This window comes from Eretmochelys imbricata, chromosome 2 (assembly GCF_965152235.1).
Source record: "Eretmochelys imbricata isolate rEreImb1 chromosome 2, rEreImb1.hap1, whole genome shotgun sequence".
NCBI classification, from domain to species: domain Eukaryota; kingdom Metazoa; phylum Chordata; order Testudines; family Cheloniidae; genus Eretmochelys; species Eretmochelys imbricata.
In genome coordinates this window covers 141,510,165-141,535,417 of record NC_135573.1, presented here as the reverse complement: position 1 = coordinate 141,535,417, position 25,253 = coordinate 141,510,165, and the positions used below count along the sequence as shown (strand labels likewise).

Here is a 25,253-nt window from a genome sequence, read left to right as displayed (position 1 = left end):
TAAAATTTTTTTTTTTTTTTTATAAAGCGCTCTTATCCAAAGCACTTTACAATAGTTAGCTAATGGTACAAACAATATTTGGAAAGATCATTAAGTGGTCTGCTGAGACCCTCAGTGATTTTCAAGTGGTCTGTGGAAAAATAAGTTAGACTGCAAAACAATCAAGGTATCTCACTTTATTTTCATTTAATTCCTATTACTTATAGGAGGAGGAGGAAGGAAAAAAAGAATGAAAAATGGGGGGAGGTGGGAGATAAGAGAGAATGTTCTTTTCCTTGGCTGGGTCCCAAGGAGGGGCCCCAAAAATGCAGCTGAGCACAGGGCCCGACTAACTCTAAATCTGCCACTGACTGCAACTCAAGCTCAACTTGACATTATATATTTGACTCTATTGCTTGTGAGGAGGAACTTTATTTCCTACAAGACAGGCAGCAGCGTGAACTTCCCTACCCTGCTCTGCCCATGTACATCAACCATAATCCCAAAAGTATCTACAGATGAAAGGATAGTTCAATCCCAACCATGCACAATTTAGCCTCTTTTTTGAAGTCGTCAATCAGGGAGCTAATTCTGATCTCTTTCTACTAGAAACCACACTAATTCTTTCTGTATAGCTCACTGAATAGCCATTGGGCTTTTAATCACTATTGACCTGAGTCAGATTCACACCTGTGATCTAGTGTTGCAAAACTCTGTATCCGATTCATAATCCTCTATGCTGTTCAGTCCACCTTTACATGGCTTTATATATTTTTTAATTCCTATATTATTTTAACAAAATATTTATGGGGCCACACAACACAATGTCATACACGGAAATCCACACTTGTTCCTTCCTCCCCAAACCAGCAGGGTTTGGAGCACTGCCGAAGCACATTCAGTTGCTAAGGGCATGTCTACACTAAGGGCAGAGTCACAGTGCTGGGAGTTACAGCGCTGCTCAGAGAGCACTGAAGGGAAACCACTGTTGTGTGCTCACAGTCAGCTGCCTGCACAATAGCGTGTTCACACTTGCGGCACTTGCAGCGGTATTCGGAGTGGTGCACTCTAGGCAGCTATCCCACAGAGCATCTCTTCCTCTTCTGCCAGTAAGAGTAAGGGAAGGCGGAGGAGGTCACAGGGCATCCTGGGACCAACACGTCATGAGTGGCAGTGGAGTTATTCCTTAAACTACACAGGCAAGAGGAATGTGACATTGATCTCACCACGCATAGTAGCTACGACGTGGAATTGCTTGTGGCATTCACGGAGGTGCTGACCACAGTGGAACACTGCTTTTGGGCTCGGAAAACAAGCACTGAGTGGTGGGATCACATCGTGACGCATGTCTGGGATGATGAGCAGTGGCTGCAGAACTTTCGGATGAGGAAAGCCACATTCATGGGACTGTGTGATGAGCTCGTCCCAGCCCTGCGGCACAAGGACACAAGAATGAGAGCTGCCCTGCCGTTGGAGAAGCGTGTGGTGATTGCACTGTGGAAGCTGGCTACTCTGGACTGCTACTGATTGGTCACTAATCAGTTTGGAGTGGGAAAGTCAACTGTTGGACTCAAGTTGACAGAAGGCTGCTTGGCCATTAATCGCATCCTGCTTCGAAAGACCGTGACTCTGGGCAACGTGCGTGAGATTGTGGATGGCTTTCCACAAATGGGCTTCCCTAACTGCGGAGGGGCAATAGCTGGCATGCGTATTCCAATTCTAGCACCAGACCACATAGCCACTGAGTACATTAATCGCAAAGGGTATTTCTCAATGGTTCTCCAGGTGCTTGTGGATCACCATGGGCATTTCACAGACATTACTGCAGGCTGGTCTGGAAAGGTGCATGACACATGCATCTTTTGAAACACTGGTCTGTTCAGGAAGCTACAAGCGGGGACTTTCTTCTCGGACCAGAAGATCACCGTAGGGGAAGTTGAAATGCCCATTGTGATCCTGGGACACCTGCCTACTCCTTAATGCTGTGGCTTATGAAGCCATACACGGGGCAACTTGACAGCAGCAAGGAGCGGTTCAACAACAGGCTGAGCAAGTGCAGAATGACTGTTGAGCGTGCTTTTGGCCATTTAAAAGCCTGCTGGCACTGCCTGTATGGGAAGCTGGACCTGGCCGATGACAATATTCCTATGCTTATAGCCATGTGCTGTACGTTCCATACTATTTGTGAAGAGAAGGGTGAAAGCTTCACTCAGGGCTGGACCGCAGAGGCTCAGTGCCTGAAGGCTGAGTTTGAACAGCCAGAGACCAGGGCTATTAGAGGGCTGCAGCGCGGGGCCATAAGGATCAGGGATGCTTTGAGGCAGCAATTTGAAGCTGAAAGCCACTAATATTTGTTGCTATGCTCGGGAGTGCAGTGTTTGTAATGCTAGGAAGTGATTGGTGCAGACAATGCAATATGTGGATTTAACATAATTGTGTGTTGCTTTGCAGGGCTCTTTTTGCTTTCAATTCATAGAATAAAGATTGCTTTCAAATCAACACAATTTTTTTTATTAAAAAACGACAACCGGAGGAGAGAGTAAAACAAACAAACAAAAAAACCCACCAGCAGTGAGGGGTATGGGGGAAGGGAAGGTCCCAGGAGGAGGAGGGGGTCCAGGGATGGCTAAAGATTTGTGTATGTCGAGGGATCATATCCAACCTTCTCGTTTGCAGCACAATGCAGCGGATACTGTGCTTCAGCAGGGCCAAACTGCAGAGGGATGGGTGTTGAGTGCAGTAGGTAGTGGGAGTCCGCATTGCTGGACTGTGAGGGGGAAGGAGTGGAATGCCAAGAGTATGAACTGGAGCCAGAAGGTTGATAAGAGTGTGTTGGCAATGTCTGTGGGGCACTTGGGAAAGAGTTTTGTGACAGCAGCTGCAGGGGAGGGCGGGCAGGGAGCTGCTCGGTTTGAAGAGCTAGTATCACTCGGAGCGTGTCTGCTTGGCGCTCCATAACCTTTAAGAGCCACTCCTTGGCTTCACTCTGGTGTGCCACATTCTCCTTTTGGTCCCTCTTCTTGCTGTCCTGACACTCCTTCAATTCCTGTTTCTCAGCAGCGGAGTGCATCATAACATCACACAGAAAGTCCTCCTTCGTTCTTTGTGGCCACTTTCTAATTCTGAGCAGCCGTTCAGCTGCTGATAACAAAGAGGGAGGCTGGGCTCCCAAGGACATCTTTGTAAAGTTTAAACGCAACATTTTACAGAAGCAGTATTGTTTGCAACACAGAGACCACTGATTTAGTGCTTTAAAACACAGCCAGTACTCACATACCTGTCACTAACTGGCTGACCCCAGGCAAGCACACATGAACCACAAGACCCCAAAATGGTGAGTAGCCGCGGGGCAGGGTAATCACTCTTCCTGGACCCTGCTGTATACTGGGCACGTGGCTCTTGGGGAGAGCCAGCACTATAAGGGGGGCTGATAATCATTCCTGTTCCCACACTTTCAACAGGAGGTGATCATTATGGAAGATATCTCACTGCTGAGGATCAGCAGGGAATCAAGGGAGGGTCTTCTCCAAAACGGCGGCTTCCGCCCTGACCCCTATGCAGCTCACCTGTGTGCAGCAATGGTTGTCTTCTCCCCCGTGACAACACAGTGACGCGGGACAGTTACCATGAATGGGGCAAGAAACAAAGCAGCACTGCCAAAGAACCTGCGGCTGTGGATTGCCCAGTATCTCCACGGGAGTTTCCTGGAGATGTCTGAGGGAGATTCCCATGAAGTGAGGGAGCCAATCAACAGCCTGTTCCGCCACTCAGACAAGGCATGTTGTGGGAGACAAGCCTGCTTTCTGCAACCCTCCTTCCCCCAACAACTCGCTTCAGCGATTCCCAAAATCAAATCCACTTACCAGGCGCCTCCTCTCCCGTTTGCACTTTGCCAACATCTGATAGCTGTGACTGGCTAGCCTCCTCCAGGGTAGAAAAGAGCTCCTGGCTGCATGCATCTCTAACCTCCGAGTCATCCTCTGCCTCTGGGTCCCTCTCCCCCTCCACATCCTCGTCCAAGATTTCCTCCTCCTGGCTCGGTCCACTGTAGACTGGCATGCAAGCCACCAAAGTATCACAGTGGTCTTCGCAGAGGAGGTGGAGTTGCCACCGAGTATCACGTCCAGCTCTTTGGAGAACTGGCAGCTCATGGGCGCAACACTGGAGTGGCGGTTTGCCTCCCGCACCTTGTGGTAGGCCTTCCACAGCTCCTTCACTTTGACCCTGCACTGCAATGTGTCCCAGCCATGGTCCCTTTCTGTCATGCATCGTGAAATTTGTCCATAGGTATCATGATTCCTATGGCTGGAGTGCAGCTGGGGCTGGACAGCCTCCTCTCCCCAAATGCTGATGAGGTCCAGCAGCTCGGCATTGCTCCAACTGGGGGATCTCCTGGTGCGTGGAGCAGGCATGGTCACCTGGAAGGATGTGCTGAGACCACTGCATGCATTACCGAGAAAACAGGAAGGGGTATTTCAAAATTCCAAAGGAATGTATGGGGTGGGGATGATGGTTGGTCACCTGAGGGCAGAGCAGTAGATTTCAAACCAATGACCAGAGAGGAGAGAACAGGCATGGTGGGACACCTCCTGGAGGTCAATCGGAGTGCCGTAATTGACCAGGGTGTCTACACTGGCACCGCAGCACTGTAGCCCCGTTGCAGAAAGCTGTACGCCTCTCATTGGGGTGTTGTTTTTAAAGCACTACAAGTGCGCAGTTTCTGCACACTAAGTGGCTTGGCAGTGTGTACACCTCAGGAGTGACAACGCAGAAAGCTGCTTTACTGCACAGAAACTTTCCAGTGTAGATGGGGCCTAAGAATATATGTGTGTGGGTTACCTTTTATATTGCAGTTTAGGTAGCCAAGCATCCCCTTTTTATTGACTGAAGGAGCAATCCTAAGATATTTTAAATATTAAGTAAGGATTAGTTAGGATTCTACTTAAGTTATATTGGTTCCCAAAAATTTTCACAGAGTTTACTTAAATCGTGGCTTTTAGAAATTTAGGGTTTGTACTAAACAGTTTCCTCACCTCCCCCACTACATAAACTGCAGAGACCTGTACTCTATATAGCACGGATTGGCAATCAGCTTTTTGTACAATAGTAATAAAATCAGAAATGTAAAATTACTTAATGGAGATGAACAAATGAGCAGCACAGGAGGCGAAGAAGTCGAAGGTGTTCTTGAAATTCAAATTACTCACCTGTCAATTGCAATTTCGTTGTGTGGTGTGTAAAAAGCAACATTGACAGCTGCATGTCCCCTGGCTAAATCGCTTTTAAAATGTGTCCCTGATGTCAACATGCTAAGCTGCAGCTCCAATCTTCTCAAAGAGATGCTGATCGGATTAGGGGCCAGGAATTTTCTACATGTCTCTTTCCCTTCCTGTCAGCTGCTCCGTGCCTCCTCGCAGCCTTTCCCCACCCAGCTGAAGGGGGTGCTTGGGGCTCTCCTCGCACACCTGGCTGGGATGCCAGCCGCAGGGGCAGGCGGACAGAAGAGGGTGTGTGCAGCACGAGTTGTCATGGCTCCTCCATCCCAGGAGCGGAGCTAAGATGGGCTCGGAGTTTCGGATCAGCCGAACTAAACTACCGCTCCCGGGGATTTTTGCTCTGCCGGCGGAGGCTTGTATGTAGCCGTGTGCGGCGGGAAAACCCAGCGGGGCTGTTTCGCGTTGGGGAGGGGGGAGCACTGGGTCTGGGGCAGAGACGCGTGGCTGTCAGGCAGCGAAGGGGGAATTTCCCACCGGCCCCTCTCGCTGGAAATGTGAGAGCGGGAGACGCGCGGTGATTTCGGGGAGGCGGCGCTTCCCAGCGCGGAGCCCCCCCGGCCGGGGGCGCCGGGCGCCCGTGGGGCTCGCCCCAGCCTTCCCGGGAGCAGCTGGAGTCGCCGCCCCTCCCAAACACCTCCCGCGGCCCCGGCGCTGGGCGCCCAGCCGCCTGTGCAGCGGGGCCCCGAGGACTCCGGCGCCCGGGCCGGGCCAGCTCACTAACACCCCCGCCCGCCGCCGCCTGCACACCCGGGAGCTCCAGGATCGCGGGGCTTTCTGCCGAGATGGCTTAAAAGTGGAGAGAACCCCCCCCCCCCGGGTATTTGCATCGACACTGGTCCCCCCCGCCCCTACACGGGTTTGGGAGACCGGCGGGAGGGAGCCGGGCCGCTGCTCAAGGGGCTCGGGGGCTGAATTGTGGGGGGCTGAGGAGGGCTCAGGGAGTGAGCGTGCGCGGCTCTGGCTGGGTGTACTGTGTAGGGGGGGGAGTGGGGCTTAGTGGCTCTATTGGGGGGTGGGGGTGGATCCCTGGGGGCCTCTCAGTAGGTGAGGGGGGTCTCTGTGGATGAGGTGTGGGGGGAGGGGTAGCTGTGTGGGTCTCACTGGGTGGGGGTGTGGGGGAAGAGTAGCTGTAAGGGGTCTCACTGGGTGAGGGGACAGGTAGCTGGGAAAGTTTCAGTGGGTGAGTTGTGGGGGTCCCAGTGGGTGGGGGTATCTGTGGGGGTCTCAGTACATTGGGGTGCCCCCTTCCCTGTGTGGGGAGCAGGAACAGCAGCTGTGTCAGTGTCCCCCCAACCACCTCTCCCAACCCCCGGGTGCAGGGATCATGGTGCTGCTGTCTGGGGACGGGACAGGTGCCGGGGAGTTGCGTGGCCCTGGGGGGAGGCAGAAGGGGGAGCAGCAGCAGGTCTGGCCCAACGCAGGGGGGGAGAAGGAGGCGCGGGGCTCGGAGGGAGAGCAGCAGGAGCAGGTGGTGGCAGCGGCGGAGGAGGAGGAGGACTATGAGGAGTACGAGGATTTCTCCGAGCTGCCCGACACCTGCAGCATCGCCTCGGATGATTCCTTCTACCCACCTGGTGCCGAGGAGGACGAGGAGGAGAGCTGGTCCCTGGGGGATTCGGACGTCAGCAGCCCCGAGCCACTGAGCCTCTTCCGAGCCTGCTGCACCAACAACGCCGTGGTGCTGAGAGCGCTGATGCGCCAGGGGCCTGAGGAGGAGGAGGTGCGGGAGACTGATCGCAACAACCGGGTGAGCCAAGCATGGCTGGGCTGCAGCCCACATCTCTCCTGCACCCTGCTGCCCCTCATTCAGTCCCCAGCCCCGCAGACAGCCCAAGACTTGCCATACTACTGCCACTGGGTACCACCCATTCACGCAGGTCCCCTCCCTGCCAGGTCTCACCCCCCTCGCTTCACCCACTCACAATCACACCAGAATTTCTCCACGTTCACATGCATCAGACCCCGCTGTCCATTCGGCTCAGCTTCTACCTTATACACACTCTCTAACCCCCTCCTCAGCTATCCCCCAGTCTCCTGCCCGACACACTCTGAATGCAACCTGACCCTATGCAGATTTTATACCATGCTCATCTCTGTAGCATCTGAGCTATTCTTTTCCCAGGCTCTCTGCAGACTCAGGCAGACATCACTGCATTGTTCACACTCAAGTCACATTCTCAAGCTTTTCTTTGCACCCACAAGGGCTAGAGCCTTTAAAAAAAATAACAGCTGAGATTGTGACGTAATCACAACTCCAGGATTTGGGGGCTTTCCAGTGTAGACATATACTGTTTGAACCTTAATCTGATCCTGTACATCCCCTTTGGCCTCCATTCTATCAGCACTAATGCAACACTCCCAACACACACCCAGACTCTGTCTCCTCAAATATGCCTTCCAAACCCCAACATGTACAACCAACACCCCTTAAATTCCCTTCATTATGCTTCCTAAACATACACACCACACTGATCTCTTTTGTCCTCTTCTGTCTTCCAACAACTCCCCAGATACCCAGTAATTTTGAAATACTTTTGAGTTTGGCTCCTGTATTCTTTGTACATTCTTGCTTCCGCTCACACACTTTCCATATATCTCTAAAGCCATCCTTTTCCTGCCACGCTCCCGACTCTGCCATTTAAACACACCTGGCTATACCACACACCTGAATTCATCCTCTGTCTCCCCATACATACCCATGCTTCTATCACACATCCAAGCCCCCATGCCTGCCCCCACACCTGACTCTTCTATATGCTCTGTCCTCACACTCTGAAACTTACTCGGCCTCTGTGACACCCAGACATGGACCACCCCATGTGAGCCTATACTTGCTTGCTTACTCAGAGTACATACACCTGAATATGCTGGAAGTAGAAAATGAAGGCATGATGGTATCACTTGCTTTGTAGGGGTTTTAGGGAGAAGCATGCATCCACATTCCTAGATGGGATAGGGGCACAGACCAAGTAGTACCCTTATGCACAAGAATGAAGGGGAAAAAAGCATAGACCTTAACACACATACTGACTGACATAACTTTCCATCCCCCTTTGACAAATAGGGCTCCAATTAAAAGAGGAGAGGGATGGTGGTCAACTTTCCTTTCTAAAATAAATGTTTTACCCATGAAAGTTTGAAACACCAGGTAATTTCCCAAGCTTATCTTCTCAGTTTTGTTTTTAATTGGTTTCGTGTTCAAACAGATTTGTAGAAGGAATGACTTTATTACTAATTCTTTTTATTTGCCAGAAGTAAACCAGCTGCTCTCCTACCCCACCCCTGCCCCAGGATACTTTACATTTCTCATTATTGATCAAGGTTAATAATTTCCTCTTTCTCTCTCTCTCTCTCTCTCTCTTCACAATACAATTTATTTATACTAAAATATAAGCATTCTCTCAGCTCTGAAATGTCAAATAAGGTTTAATGAGTTTCTATGCTAAAAACTGAGCATCTAGGAGTATTTTTTTTCTGATTTCTTATACATATATATGTATTCTGGTTTTAACAGTTTTGATTGGTCAGGCACTTAGTTTGATTCATTGGTGGGACAGATTTCTTTCACTAAAGCAGAACAAAGGACTTGTAATTTTTCCCAGATAATATGTAATAGGCTCAGACCAGCTGCATAGTAAAGATTCACAGCAGTGACTCCAGAATTAAGATTGACAGTTCCAATTAAAAGCCCAATTTGACACTCACCACCTCCTTTTTGCACACACAGAGAAAATCTCCCCAAATTTTTTTCAGCTTGAAATTGTCCATGGTTAGGAGATCAGATAGGATAATTTTGAAAGAAAGCCAGAGTATTACAGGCAACTGATTTTCAAGTTCTGATAAAATTAGTGGCTTTTCACTGTTTGACCTACTTTGACCTCAAGACATGAAAATTGTTTTTACTTATTTATCCCAATTGAAAACCAGAGCAGTTTTAGTCTTTTGGAATTCACAAGTCTTTAGTCACATAGTTCCCCCCCGCCCCACGACCATTATAAACTCTCATGGAAGCTTATAGATTCAGGTTTCAGAGTAGCAGCCATGTTAGTCTGTATTTGCAAAAAGAAAAGGAGTACTTATGGCACCTTAGAGACTAACAAATTTATTTGAGCATAAGCTTTTGTGAGCTACAGCTCACTTCATCGGATATCCAATGAAGTGAGCTGTAGCTCACGAAAGCTTATGCTCAAATAAATTTGTTTGTCTCTAAGGTGCCACAAGTACTCCTTTTATAGATTCAGGGTTGTCAAACTTTGTTGCACTGTGACCCCCTTCTGACAACAAAAATTACTACACGACCTCAGGAGCCCACCTGAACTGCGCCTGAACCATGAGCCCACCTGATCTGCGCCTCTCTGGGTGGGAGGCCAAAGCCGAAGCCCCAGGGCTTCATCCCCGGGCATGGGGCCTGTAACCTGAGCCCCGCCACTCCAAGCTGAAGCCAAAGTCTGAGCCCAGGTGGTGGGGCTCAGGCTTGGGCGCCAGCCAATCTAACACCAGCCCTGGTGACCCCATTAAAATGGAGTTGTGACCCACTTTGGGGTCCTGACCCACAATTTGAGAACCACTGCTATAGATATAAACTCTTTGGTATTGTAAACTCCATTAACTCTGTTTTGGAAGGGAGAGACTCTTGCACATGAGAAGAGGTTCAGTGGAGTGGGAGTTTTGAGCATCACAAGGGAAAGAGAGGGTCTGACTCCAGGGCCAAGATGAGGCTATAGGTGAGCTCTGAAGCACATATTGCTGGAGACATTGCGATATCCTTATAATATCCTTTCTATGGAGTTTATACAGACAGTCCATCAACACATGTGGCATTTATAAACAGGTACTCATGGACAAAACTTGTTTTTAAACTTAACTCCCCAGTAAAGCGAAGGGTATGGCCAAGTTTATAAACTCCACTTGTGCTCATAGTTTCTAAGCACCTGTGACTGACAACTAGTTTCAAGGAGACCACACTATTTCACCAGAATAGTATTTGATTCCAGAACCATGCTTACTTGTGTTTCTTTGAACAGCATATACGTCTTTACTCTATAGGTATAGTTATACTGATAGAGTCCCTGTCAGAAGATAACAATCTAAAATGTGTTTTTATTTTCATAATTTAAAAAAATACTTTCCTTAAATACACCAAGAAAAATCATAAACAAAACACCTTATTAAGATTCAGTTATGATTGTTACAACATATCAATTGCTTTGATTAAAATCCTCATTGGAATATTGTATTTATAAAAGAAAAACAGACCAATTTTTTTAAAGATGAGTTCTTAAATACACACTTGAGAGCATAAATGTGAGTACCTATTTTTCAAAATCTTGGCCTTAAAACAAAAGCAATTCTGAGTTAAGTTTAAATTTACAGAGAAACAAAAGTCTGAAAATTCTCAGTTAATGTCCACAAATAACCTTAATTCTTTCCCTTCCCTTCCCATGTCCTTGAATTCTGTGTTCCAGAGACAGTCTTATATCCCTCCACCACTCTTTTCACATATTTCCTATATGAGGCACATACTTTCCTGTGAGGGGGAACAAGAAAGGATTAAAAGACCAGTTAGTCATATTCACATTACCTGGGCAGTAATTAGGTAGTTACTTGGCAGACAGAGAAGGGGGGAATAAGGAAGAATCAGATGAGGACTCCGACACCTGGGCCTTATAAATAGGCTGAGTTCATCAGGGAAAGAAGCCACAAGGAGTAGACCAGATGGCTGCTTCCTATGAATGGCTGATGTGCCCGAGACCTCCACACTGCATCTGGATGCAAGCCTCCTAGCCTGGCTACGCAGGCTTGTGTTAGTGAGACTCGCACTAAAAATAGCAGATGTTGCTTTGAGGCTGTGGCTTGGGCTGAGCTCGGGCTCTCAAGTCTGTCCTTCCTCTCCCTCCAGTCCTCCCCACCCCGTGTTACCATTAAGCTTAAAACCCTGTGCTCCAGCCCAAAGGGATTTGGACTAGCCAATTCTTGCAGCTGGTCTGCAAGAAGCACCGGAGATGAAAATGCCTGCAACATCACACACTGATACAAAGAGATGCACTGGTGGTGAGTGTGCATCCTTACACTTCTCCATAGCCTACCCAATAATCTATGAACTGTATGCTGTCTGGCTAGGAGCCACCTACCAAAGGTACAGCCTTTTCTCAACTTCCTGCTGTGAGCCAGACTTAGCAGCATCCAGCCTGATAGCTATCAGATGCAGCCCAAATATGGTTCCACTCCCTTTCCACATTCCCACTGTAGTTGAGACAACAGTTTTGCAGTCATTGCCTGCACAAGTCCCCAAACATTCACCCACATCACCGTTCTACTATCCTCTTTATGCAGAGTACAAACAGCACCAAATAGTACTTATTTTTTCTCCCTCCTGCTGAGCCTGAGACATAACCATTTAGAAATCCACTGTGACCCATTATAATGTACCAATGCTAGTTGAAGATCCCAGAGGACTTAGCCTCACTCACCAAAACTTCTAAATTCAGGTCTTCCATATAGTCTATGTCAAAACTCCTAATTGACTTCAGTGGGACAAGGATTTCATGCAGAATGCCTTATATAGGTGGCAATTTGCATCATGTGGCTAATATACACTATAGAGGAGAATGGCGGGCTGTTGATCCTTAATTCTAAATTTCCAGACTTGCAAATATTTATTTTTTCATAAATTTAACTTAGAGCTTCTGGACTTTCAAGAATTTAGAACAACATCAAAACTTTAATATCCTAATAAGGTTTTTAGTAGAAATCTCTGATACACCTTTACAACCTTGTCTGTGTATCTCTTGTTCGGTTAGAAAAATTGATTTTAAAAAGTCTTATGTAACTGAGTTGTTAAACATTTGATCTGGTCAGGGCAGAGCAACTTTCTTTAAAAAAAGGTGGCCTTGTTTCTAATACATATGGCAATTATCGTCCTAAAAGAGATATTTATAACTATGGCAGAAAATATATTAATTATCTGCTTGATAGTTCCATAACTTCCTTTTAGAGCTGAGCCTCTCCTCAAAAGCTGGTGACACAAACATGCTATTATTCCTTCCTCCTCTCCAGTTCTTCACTTTTTTTACTCCATAGATCTCCCTTGCAGTTCTGTTGAGTGCAGAAACCACTAGACGCAACACATGCAATTAAGACATTATTTATTATTTTCATAGGTATAACACTGCATTTTGACAGGTTTCAGAGTAACAGCCATGTTAGTCTGTATTTGCAAAAAGAAAAGGAGTACTTGTGGCACCTTAGAGACTAACCAATTTATTTGAGCATGAGCTTTCGTGAGCTACAGCTCACTTCATCGGATGCATACTGTGGAAACTGCAGAAGACATTATATATACACAGAGACCATGAAACAATACCTCCTCCCACCCCACTCTCCTGCTGGTAATAGCTTATCTAAAGTGATCATCGGGGGGGGGGGGCGGAGGGTGAGAAAACCTGGATTTGTGCTGGAAATGGCCCAACTTGATGATCACTTCAGATAAGCTATTACCAGCAGGAGAGTGGGGTGGGAGGAGGTATTGTTTCATGGTCTCTGTATATATATATATAATGTCTTCTGCAGTTTCCACAGTATGCATCCGATGAAGTGAGCTGTAGCTCACGAAAGCTCATGCTCAAATAAATTGGTTAGTCTCTAAGGTGCCACAAGTACTCCTTTTCTTCTTACTGCATTTTGAGGATATCATGTTTATGATCATATTTTACCTCATTATGTTAGAATGTGTGAAGACAAAATATTTTCCATGTCCCTGCCTGTGAGGTCTTGTTTTCTTCCCCTCAGAGTTCTCGCATGTATCAACAGAATATTTTGCTTTTCTCCATACAAGAGACCATGTATAAGTATACTTAGAATGTGTCACAGAAACTCTCCTTAGAATACACCATTGACCAGCCTTATTCTATGCTGACTTTGCTTTTTCAGGGGTGAATGGCTTAAGGTTCTGTGAAACAGATCATATTTTGCTGGCCTTTGTCTGTCTGTCTGTCTTTCTACAGGCAGAATTTTGAAGGCATTTGTTGTTCACCATTAGCTAAGCTCCTATTGAGTTACCTTCTCATTAGCTGCTTACTGCTAAGTATCTGCTAATAAAGATATACACTGGGGAGGGGCACAGACACACCAAAAACCCATAGGTATTTATTAGTCAGCAAACAAAAAGAGGTTAGGATCAGAGTTGTGTGAATAACTGATTTTTTTGGTTTGCTGGTCAAAAAAAATGAAAAAAAATCATTTTGAGTTAACCCCAAATAATTTTTTTTTGATGAAACAAAAATGCTGAAAAAAAATTTGATGACAAATTGTTTCATTTTTGAGGATTTTTTTAACCTTCTTAAAAACTAAGATTGAGGTAATTTAGCGAATTGATGCACAAATTTGCAAAACGTTTTGGTTGCCTGAATCTCTATTTTTTTGGTCAAACAAAAGTGTTATCCAAAAAATTTCACGCAGCTTGAGTTAGGATCACATCAGCCTGGGAACTCAGGGTCTCCAAAAAGCATGTCATAGAAATGTGGGTTGGTGCCAACCATTGACATACGTAGGGTGGAGTTGCAGGGGAAGGACTTTCTAGGGGATAAATTCTGTTGGAGAGATCCACAGTCACATAAATATTAAGCGGAAATGCTTTTGTGCCTGCAATGTGGATCTGGTTGTGGCTACACAAAGGGTTTTCAGACTGTCATTGCCCAAGTTGTCTCCCCATTGGACCAATAGGTAGTTTCATACCTGAGGCTACAGTCAAACATGTCATTGCACAGTATGCCTTGCTTTGGCCAGCAAATGTAGTGACAGCTCTTTTAGCAAGGCCCCAGAGTGTTCTGTGATTCTATGCCGCTACAGAATTTGTCTTTGCCAAAGATTTCTGTTCCAGAATTTGTGCTTTTAAAAAAAAATTGTTTCTAGTGTTGTAAAGATTGAAATTATGAATAAAACATAAACCAATGCAGTCTTCCTGAACCTTCAGACTGCCTGGAAAAACAACTTGGATGTGAACTGCCAAAAATCATTGTTGCCAACCCCAGTAGTTTAAAAATAATGAATCAGACCCACAAAAATAAAGAGATTGGCTCAAGAAGATTTTTAAAAAGATTAAATCATATTTAATGTTGCTTGCTGACTCTTGCAAATTTTCAGTAACGTGTAGTGCCCCCTCTCCACCTGGTTACCTCCTTTAATGCCAATCTGCTTACAGGTTTTGATGGACAGGTCTGGGTTCTTTTGGATCCCGCCACCCACTCACAGGGGTGTATCTTCTTTCTTTTTTTCCTATGAAATTATTTGGCGGTGCCTCCACCCCCCTCGCTCCCTTCTGGCAGGGTCACCAGGGCAGCTTGGGTGGAAAATTCTAACTACAGAGTAATAATCCCCACTTACTTGCCAGATAGTTGGAGACTTCCAAGAAATAATACAAACACATAAAAATATATTCAACACAATAATTATATTAAACAGGAGACAAATACAACACAACAGGGTAAGACATTATTTTTGGGTCACCGGTACCCATACTGCAAATACTTGTGACTTGATGTAGCAAATATAAAAATAGTGCCCCGTTGGTACTCGTACTTGGCTGGGGCCCTTGATGACCTATAACCACAAAATTCTTCTCTGCAGTGGTTTAGCAATGTGGCTGATGGGGTTCAGTACAGCCCAAAGGACTCAAAAGTGGGAGAAGATGGTAAATTCCTCCACAGATGTAATATGCAGCAGGTTATAAAATCCTCAAACCCTTACTCCCTGGCTTGAGGACACAGTTCTCAAAACAAATTCCCTAACTAACTAACTAAAATATGGTGCACTCACAAACTCCATGAATGATCCTCAGGTTTGAAGATGGCTCTGGGCTCCTCAGTCACTGCAGAGGGGCTGATCTCTGCTGGCAGGAATCCTCCTCATGCAGGAATCAGGCTGCGTCGGTCCCAGGATTTCCCCTCACCACAAAGGGATGTAGGGCTCAAGGTGTAGGTTATACAACTACACTAACATCCAAACTGTAGCCTCCTAGCCCAGCCTCCAGTCACACGCTCGGCAGGCAGCTTCTCTGGACTAGCAGCCAGAGCAGAGCTGACCCTGTGGTGACTGGTCTCCCCTAGGGAGCTGGAAGGTGAACTCAGCCTGGCTGGGAAGTTTCCCAGAAAATGCTACAAATTGGGAATCATCAGTGGGGAAGGAAAAGCCCAGCTGAGGGATCTGCTGTCAGGTCCCTAGAGGCCAGTTCTCAGGGGGAACCCTGCATGCAGGCCTGGGACTCACCAGCCCCCACACAGCCAGTCCTTCCCTTTCCCTCGCTGGCTCCAGACTGACTACAAAATGGCTTCTCCCTGGGAGGGCCTTTCACTCCGTATTGGTTGCTGTGCGGACTCTGAGCCTTCCTTGGCTCCCCCTCCCTACCAGGGACAGTATGCCTCTCCCTGAGCTGCCCGCAGACAGAGTCCCAGGAATCAATGTAATCTCCTTGGGGGTTACACATGATTTTGGCCTTTGCTGCAGGCAGCTCTTACTGGAGGCACTGCACAAATACACAGTAAGAGTTTTCCCAAAGAGCCTACAATCTAGTGAAAAGCATGGTGGTGAGTTTGTGATATGGAAGCTGGAAATTATAGAAAGGATACAAAATAAGGTTGCCAATTTTGGTTGGACATATTCCTGGAGATTTAATCACATGCATTATCTTTAATTCCTGGGGACTCCAGGCCAATCCTGGAGGTTGGCAACCCTAATACCAAACCTCTATCAGACATGAATAACTTTTAGTCTCAGCTGAACTGGGCAGGATTCAGTTTAGTGACAGGTGCTCTATTACCAACACCCTGAGGCATCCAAGAACACATAACTAATGCTACACTTTTGAGAATCAGATTTGCTATCTGGCAAGATAAGTTTATTAAAAGAAGTTCTGACCTTTTCTCAGTTTACACAGGCAGGGCCTTCTACTCTCTGGACATGGGCAAAATCTCTCCCACACTGCTCTCAGTCCTGGTCTACAGTACTGCATTAGGTCTATGTAAGACATCTTACATCGACCTGATTATGTCAGTGTACGCACAACACCCTTGCTCCCACCTGTGACGTTCTCCTCAGGTGTTATTGGGATTGGTGACCTGCTAGGTCACTTCAACCCTTGACTCTGGGGAGCCACCCTTACCCTACTCTGCTGTGAGAACTCCCACTCCTGGGCTGTTCATGCACAGCCTCTGGCATGTAAGCTGCTCCTTGGATTGTGCAACCGAATGACTCTAGACAATATCTCTGGTCCCAGACACAACCCTAGGAACCTCCATCTTGCAGTGTCCAGTTATGCCCGCTGGATGCTGCAAGCTTATATGAGTCCGTCAGTTTAACAAATAAATTGATATGTACCAGGCTTGTTATCCCAAAGGGAGTCTCTGACGTGCTTCAAATCAAACGCAGTGCTTCAGGTAGAATAAACAAACAGATTGATTAACTACAAAGATAGATTTTAAGTGATTATAAGTCCAAGCTTAACAAGTCAGATTTGGTCAAATGAAATAAAAGCAAAATGCATTCTAACCTGATCTTAACACTTTCAGTGCCCTTACAAACTTAGATGCTTCTCACCACAGGCTGGCTGGTTGCCCTTCAGCCAGGTTCTCCCCTTTGATCATTGCTTCAGTCGCTTGGTAGTGATGGCTGTAGATGGAGGTGCAAGAGAGAGGAAGATCATGGCAAACATCTCTCCCTTTTATCATGTTCTTTCTTCCCTCTTGGCTTTGCCCCTGCCCTTCAGAGTCAGGTGAGCATTACCTCATCACAGTCCCTAACTGACCAAAGGAAGGGGGGTGACTCATCCAAGAGTCCAACAGATCCTTTGTCGTTGCCTAGCCAGTGTCTTTTGTTCCTGTGTGGCTGGGCTGGATTTGCCCCATACATGCCCTGATGAGGTGTGAACTGCCCCTCTGCTCTGTGAGAGTTTTTGCCTGGGCTTGCTTTAAGCCATGAGGACACATTCTCAGCCTCATAACTATATACATGAAATTACAACTTGTAACATTACTATAACAACAATGCTCAGTGCATCATGAGCCTTCTGAAGACACCCGACATGACAAACTTTGCATTAGATACCACACAATTAAATTATAAGGATGAACATGGGGGTGCTGGGTTTTCCTCCGAGGTACAGAACGTCACAGTGCCCTACTATACTGACATGATAACCCCACCTCCATGAGAGGTTTATGTCGGTGTAGTTAGGGCAACGCAGTGTCCGTGTAGATACTGCATTACTTGCATCTATTGGCTATCATTCTTGCCGGGCTACTGCCTGTTGCTGCTCCAAGCCAGACTGCCAGCCAGTTCCCTGCTCCCCCCTGGGATGGGGCAGCTGCACTGGGCTTCTCGGCTCCATCCTCCAAGTTGGGAATGGGGCAACTGACCAGACGCTGGGAGCTGATCTCCCTGCTGGGAGACCATGTGTCCTCCCAGGGACTCAGCTCCCCACTGGGAGCTCCCAGTGGTGAATTAAAGATTTTAGCTCGCCTCCGCCTCCACCCCTCCTCCCCTGAGCGCGCCACCAGGTCCTGCTTCTCCCCACTCCCTGCCAGTGCTTGTGCGTGAAACAGCTTCGCGAAGGAGGGGGAAGAGGGGGGAATGCAGCGAGCTCAGGAGGAGGCGGGGCTGGGGTGGGGATTTGGGGAAGGGGACCAATAGGGGCAGGGAATGGGGGCGGGGAAGGGATGGAGTTGGGGCGGGGCCAGGGGAAGCAGCGTCTGGCTGCTATTATAAATTTGCCGCCCCTGCAAATTTGCTGCCCTAGGCCTAGACCTTGTCGGCCTAGGCGTTAATACGCCACTGGGAGCTCCATGCTTGGAGTCTGGCTGGCTGCCATGCTCCTGACAGAGAGCTGAGAAGGGCGGGGGGGGAGGAGGCACATTACCAGCAGGGAGGGGAGAGCCGAGAAGCCCATTGTGGCTGCCCTGTTCCCGGCAGGGAGCGGGGTGCTGAGAAGCCAGGGGAAAGGTGTGCGGGGCGGGGGGAGGGGGACAGCCGGGCTCCTGCTGGGGAGCTGTGCACAAAGCTGAGAGCTCTGGCTCTTGGCCACCTACACTGCTCCTCTGAAGTCAGTGGAAGCACTCCTGGTAAGGACATGTCCCACCAACAGAAGAAGGGCAGCGTGGACATCAACCACTGCAGTAATTACTGTGGTGGCTGTAAGTCAACCTAATATAGGTCGACTTAAGTTTATAGCGTTAGACATACCCTCAGAGTCAAACACATTCTAAGTCTACTGTACCTTATCTAAAAGAAACAGCTCCCATTAACCAAATACCAATAATAAATACATAGCAGTAAAGTTAATTTTTGAACAATATCTACATTCACCTCTAAATATATTTTGCAATATAAATTCATTCTGAACCTATAGTAAAGAACAGAATTATTAGACACATAGATAAACACGATTTGTTGGGAAGAGTCAACATGGTTTATGTAATGGGAAATCATGCCTCACCAATCTACTAGGATTCTTTGAGGAGGTCAACAAGTATGTGGATAAAGATGATCGAGTGAATAAAGTGTAGTTAGATTTTCAGGAAGTCTGTGACAAGGTCCCTCACCAAAGGCTCATAAGCAAAGTAAGCTGTCATGGGATAAGAGGAAAGGTCCTCTCATGGATCAGTAACTGGTTAAAAGATAGGAAACAAAGGGTAGGAATAAATGGTCAGTTTTCAGAATGGAAAGAGGCAAATAGTGGTGTCCACCATGGGTCTATACTGGGACCAGTACTGTTCAACATATTCATAAGTGATCTGAAAAAGAGGGTAAACAGTGAGGTGCCAAATTTGCAGATGATTCGAAACTATTCAAGATAGTTAAGTCCAAAGCAGACGGCGAAGAGTTGCAGGGGGGTTGCAAGGCTATTTTAGGGGAGTCATGGTATTGCCACCCTTACTTCTGCACTGCCTTCAGAGCTGGGCAGCCAGAGAGCGGCAGCTGTTGGCCAGGTGCCCAGATCTGAAGGCAGTGCTCCGCCAGCAGCAGCACAGAAGTAAGGGTAGCAATACCATACCATGCCACCTTTACTTCTGCGCTGCTGCCTTCAGCACTAGGTGGCCACACAGAGAGTGGCAGCTGCTGACTGATGGCCCAGTTCTGCAGGCAGCAGCGCAGAAGAGCGGCAGTACCATACCGTGCCATCCTTACTTCTGCACTGCAGCGGGCAGCGGCTCTGCCGTCAGAGCTGGGCTCCCAACCAGAAGCCACTGCTCTTATATACATATATATCTATTTTTTTGCACTCCTACCATGGGTCATCAATACGATTTGAACCCATACTCTCCACATTTACAACACAGACCTCTTCCAAGTTTGTTAAAAGGTGGGGACACTGAGGGGAAAGCTTGCTGTTATCTTCTGAGTGTACCAGCCCATGCATGGTGACACAACATACACATTGCTAGTGGATTACACTAATATTGTGTGACAGCCTTTGAATGCTGAGTATCAGGATTTTTGGTTTCCATTCCTGGCTCTGGGAGCAGATTGTGGTCTAGGAGGTACATATGGCATAGCCAAATGTAGTGCCACCCCTGTTTGAGTTTCCTGTGGGGACTAAACCTGGGTCTTGTGGAAACAAAAACATGAGCTTCTTACTGCCTTTAGCATGAGGGAACCTTTTCTCTGCTTGCTAGGAGTCAGCTCTCTACTCTCCCTGCCACAGGCAACACAAGCACTCCCCTTTCAGCCCATATGGGCTCCGTAGTCCTTCATGCAGACTAGCGATGCATGAGGGACAATGGTTCTCCGAGCATCCTCTGGACCCTGAGTTCTCTGAGTATCCCCCTGTAGTGCCCAGCCATATCCACTGGACAATCACACAATTACCAGGCCTGCTGTTCCCAAATGAACAATACATCAACGTTTACTAACCACACCTTAGAGTATAGCTTTACTTAATACACAGCACTTAGGTTTGTTTATAGACAAAACAAGTAGATGTTTATTCAACAAAGACTAGAGATTCAGATAATAGCAAATAGGATTAATGGAAATAAAGGGAACATCTAAAACAAAATCATAACATGCATTCTAGGGCCTAAACTCAACTAAAAAATGCTCTTTTGTCTAATAAGACATACAAGTCTTCAGAGCATTTTTCAGCCAGGATGGGCTTAAAACCCTTCTTTCATGAAATCAAGCAACTTGAATCCCCAGTTATCCTTCATGAAGGGGAGACATCTGTTCCCCAGATACAAGTTCATTGTCTTTACTCCTAAACAGGAGTTGTTAGGGTTTTTTTTCTCTGTTGGTTTTTTTTCCCTGCAAGCCCCTCAAACTATTGATTAGCATTTCACTCAGATTGTGAATGGGTATTCATTGTGAACCATACAATACTCAATTTGCATATGATCGGCCAGAGAGAGAGAGAAGCATATGGCCTGACAGGAATATCATAGAATCATAGAAGATTAGGGTTGGAAGAGACCTCCGGAGTTCATCTAGTCCAACCCCCTGCTCAAAGCAGGACCAACCCCAACTAACTCATCCCAGCCATGGCTTTGTCAAGCCTGACCTTAAAAACCTCTAATGATGGAGATTCCACCACCTCCCTAGGTAACCCAGTCCAGTACTTCACCGTCTCCTAGTGAAATAGGTTTTCCTAATATCCAACCTAGACCTCCCCCACTGCAACTTGAGACCATTGCTTCTTGTTCGGTCATCTGCTACCACTGAGAACAGCCTAGCTCTAACCTCTTTGGAACCCCTCTTCAGGTAGTTGAAGGCCCCCTAATAATTTTCGTTGCCCTCCGCTGGACTCTGTCCAATTTGTCCACATCCTTTCTGTAGTGGGGGACCAAAAACTGGATGCAGTACTCCAGATGTGGCCTCACCAGTGCCGAATAGAGGTGAATAATTACTTCCCTCGATCTGCTGGCAGTGCTCCTACTAATGCAGCCCAATATGCCATTGGCCTTCTTGGCAACAAGGGTACACTGTTGACTCATACCCAGCTTCTCCTCCACTGTAATCCCCAGGTCCTTTTCTGCAGAACTGCCGCTTAGCCAGTCGGTCCCCAGCCTGTAGCAGTGCCTGGGATTCTTCCATTCTAAGTGCAGAACTCTGCACTTGTCCTTGTTGAACCTCATCAGATTTCTTTTGGCCCAATCCTCCAATTTGTCTAGGTCACTCTGGACCCTATCCCTACCCTCCAGCATATTTACCTCTACCCCCATCTTAGTGTCATCACGAACTTGCTGAGGGTACAATCCATCCCATCATCCAGATCATTAATGAAGGTGTTGAACAAAACCGGCCTCAGGACCAACCCTTGGAGCACTCCGTTTGATATGTGGCTCACCTTTTGGTGACCTGCCCTAACTCACAGACCTAGAGAACATAATGGTTAGTATACATACCTAGCTCCTCACATATTTTCCTTACATACATCTCACAATGATTATGATGACCTGTGTGACATAGGCTTTCTGTAGAGACCTTATATGACATTCAGTGGTGAACTAATATGGAGATCCCACACCCAGGGGACCCCGGTAACCCTCATGCATCCCTGTGTCAGTGCGGCACACAGTGCGGCACTGGGTCACACAGTCATTGAAATCATAGAATCATAGAATATCAGGGTTGGAAAGGACCTCAGGAGGTCATCTAGTCCAACCCCCTGCTCAAAGCAGGACCAATCCCCAACTAAATCATCCCAGCCAGGGCTTTTTTAAGCCTGACCTTAAAAACCTCTAAGGAAGGAGATTCCACCACCTCCTTAGGTAATGCATTCCAGTGTTTCACCACCCTCTTAGTGAAAAAGTTTTTCCTAATATCCAACCTAAACCTCCCCCACTGCAACTTGAGACCATTAGTCCTTGTTCCGTCATCTGCTACCACTGAGAACAGTCTAGATCCATCCTCTTTGGAACCCCCTTTCAGGTAGTTGAAAGCAGCTATCAAATCCCCCCTCATTCTTCTCTTCCACAGACTAAACAATCCCAGTTCCCTCAGCCTCTCCTCATAAGTCATGTGTTCCAATCCCCTAATCATTTTTGTTGCCTTTCGCTGGACGTTTTCCAATTTTTCCACATCCTTCTTGTAGTGTGGGGCCCAAAACTGGACACAGTACTCCAGATGAGGCCTCACCAATGTCAAATAGAGGGGAACGATCACGTCCCTCGATCTGCTGGTAATGCCCCTACTTATACATCCCAAAATGCCATTGGCCTTCTTGACAACAAGGGCACACTGTTGACTCATATCCAGCTTCTCATCCACTGTAACCCCTAGGTCCTTTTCTGCAGAACTGCTGCCTAGCCATTCAGTCCCTAGTCTGTAGCGGTGCATGGGATTCTTCCGTCCTAAGTGCAGGACTCTGCCCTTGTCCTTGTTGAACCTCATCAGATTTCTTTTGGCCCAATCCTCTAATTTGTCTAGGGCCCTCTGTATCCTATCCCTACCCTCCAGCTTATCTCCCTCTTCTCCCAGTTTAGTGTCATCCGCAAACTTGCTGAGGGTGCAATCCACACCATCCTCCAGATCATTAATGAAGATATTGAATAAAACTGGCCCCAGGACCGACCCTTGGGGCACTCCGCTAGATACCAGCTGCCAACTAGACATGGAGCCATTGATCACTACCCGTTGAGCCCGACAATCTAGCCTTTCTACCCACCTTGTAGTGCATCCATCCAGCCCATATTTCTTTCTTGACAAGAATACTGTGGGAGACGGTGTCAAAAGCTTTGCTAAGATCGAGGAATAACACATCCACTGCTTTCCCTTCATCCACAGAACCAGTTATTTCATCATAGAAGGCAAATTAGTCAGGCATGACTTTCCCTTGGTGAATCCATGCTGACTGTTCCTGATCACTTTCCTCTCCTCTAAGTGCTTCAGAATTGATTCCTTGAGGACATGCTCCATGATTTTTCCGGGGACTGAGGTGAGGCTGACCGGCCTGTAATTCCCAGGATCCTCCTTCTTCCCTTTTTTAAAGATTGGCACTACATTAGCCTTTTTCCAGTCTTCTGGGACTTCTCCCGATCGCCATGAGTTTTCAAAGATAATGGCCAATGGCTCTGCAATCACATCCGCCAATTCCTTTAGCACTCTCGGATGCAACGCATCCGGCCCCATGGACTTGTGCACGTCCAGTTTTTCTAAATAGTTCCGAACCACTTCTTCCTTCACAGATGGCTGGCCACCTCCTCCCCATGCTGTGCTGCCCAGTCCAGTAGTCTGGGAGCTGACCTTGTTCATGAAGAAAGAGGCAAAAAAAGCATTGAGTACATTAGCTTTTTCCACATCCTCTGTCACTACGTTGCCTCCCTCATTCAGTAAGGGGCCCACACTTTCCTTGGCTTTCTTCTTATTGCCAACATACCTGAAGAAACCCTTCTTGTTACTCTTAACATCCCTCACTAGCTGCAACTCCAGGTGTGATTTAGCCTTCCTGATTTCATTCCTACATGCCCGAGCAATATTTATATACTCATCCCTGGTCATTTGTCCAATCTTCCACTTCTTGTGAGCCTCTTTTTTGTGTTTAAGATCAGCAAGGATTTCACTATTAAGCCAAGCTGGTCGCCTGCCATATTTACTATTCTTTCTACACATCGGGATGGTTTGTCCCTGTAACCTCAATAAGGATTCTTTAAAATACAGCCAGCTCTCCTGGACTCCTTTCCCCCTCATGTTATTCTCCCAGGGGATCTTGCCCATCAGTTCCCTGAGGGAGTCAAAGTCTGCTTTTCTGAAGTCCAGGACCCGTATTCTGCTGCTTTCCTTTCTTCCTTGTGTCAGGATCCTGAACTCGACCATCTCATGGTCACTGCCTCCCAGGTTCCCATCCGCTTTTGCTTCCCCTACTAGTTCTTCCCGGTTTGTGAGCAGCAGGTCAAGAAGAGCTCCGCCCCTAGTTGGTTCCTCCAGCACTTGCACCAGGAAATTGTCCCCTACAGTTTCCAAAAACTTCCTGGATTGTCTGTGCACCGCTGTATTGCTCTCCCAGCAGATTTCAGGATGATTGAAGTCGCCCATGAGAACCAGGGCGTGCGATCTAGTAGCTTCTGCGAGTTGCCGGAAGAAAGCCTCATCCACCTCATCCCCCTGGTCCGGTGGTTTATAGCAGACTCCCACCACGACATCACCCTTGTTGCTCACGCTTCTAAACTTAATCCAGAGACTCTCAGGTTTTTCTGCAGTTTCATACTTGAGCTCTGAGCAGTCATACTGCTCCCTTACATACAGTGCAACTCCCCCACCTTTTCTGGCCTCCCTGTCCTTCCTGAACAGTTTATACCCATCCATGACAGTACTCCAGTCATGCGAGTTATCCCACCAAGTCTCTGTTATTCCAATCACATCATAATTCCCTGACTTTGCCAGGACCTCCAGTTCTCCCTGCTTGTTTCCCAGGCTTCGTGCATTTGTATATAGGCACTTGAGATAACCCGCTGATTGCTCCTCGTTCTCAGTATGAGGCAGGAGCCCTCCCCTCTCACACGCTCCTGCTCGTGCTTCCTCCTGGTATCCCGCTTCCCCACTTACCTCAGGGCTTTGGTCTCCTTCCCCCGGTGAACCTAGTTTAAAAGCCCTCCTCACTAGGTTAGCCAGCCTGCTCGTGAAGATGCTCTTCCCTCTCTTTGTTAAGTGGAGCCTGTCTCTGCCTAGCACTCCTCCTTCTTGGAACACCATCCCATGGTCGAAGAATCCAAAGCCTTCTCTCCGACACCACCTGCATAGCCATTCATTGACTTCCACAATTCGACGATCCCTACCCCGGCCTTTTCCTTCCACGGGGAGGATGGACGAGAACACCACTTGCGCCTCATACTCCTTTATCCTCCTTCCTAGAGCCACATAGTCCGCAGTGATCCGCTCAAGGTCATTCTTGGCAGTATCATTGATGCCCACGTGGAAAAGCAGGAAGGGGTAGTGATCCGAGGGCTGATGAGTCTCGGCAGACTCTCCGTCACATCGCGAATGTCAGCTCATCTGTTCCCTGAGGTTGTCAAAGTC

The 25,253-nt window shown here is 47.4% G+C and overlaps 1 protein-coding gene across 1 annotated transcript in view; it reads left to right on the top strand.

Moving 5' to 3' along the window:
• The first annotated feature begins 6,579 nt into the window (after positions 1 to 6,579).
• The window catches only part of ANKRD33B (ankyrin repeat domain 33B), a 115,181-nt gene continuing 96,507 nt past the window's right edge, over positions 6,580 to 25,253 (top strand). The window contains exon 1 of the mRNA XM_077809168.1: positions 6,580 to 7,002. Within this exon, the coding sequence (XP_077665294.1) occupies positions 6,580 to 7,002 (423 nt within the window). The remainder of the gene's footprint in view (positions 7,003 to 25,253) is intronic.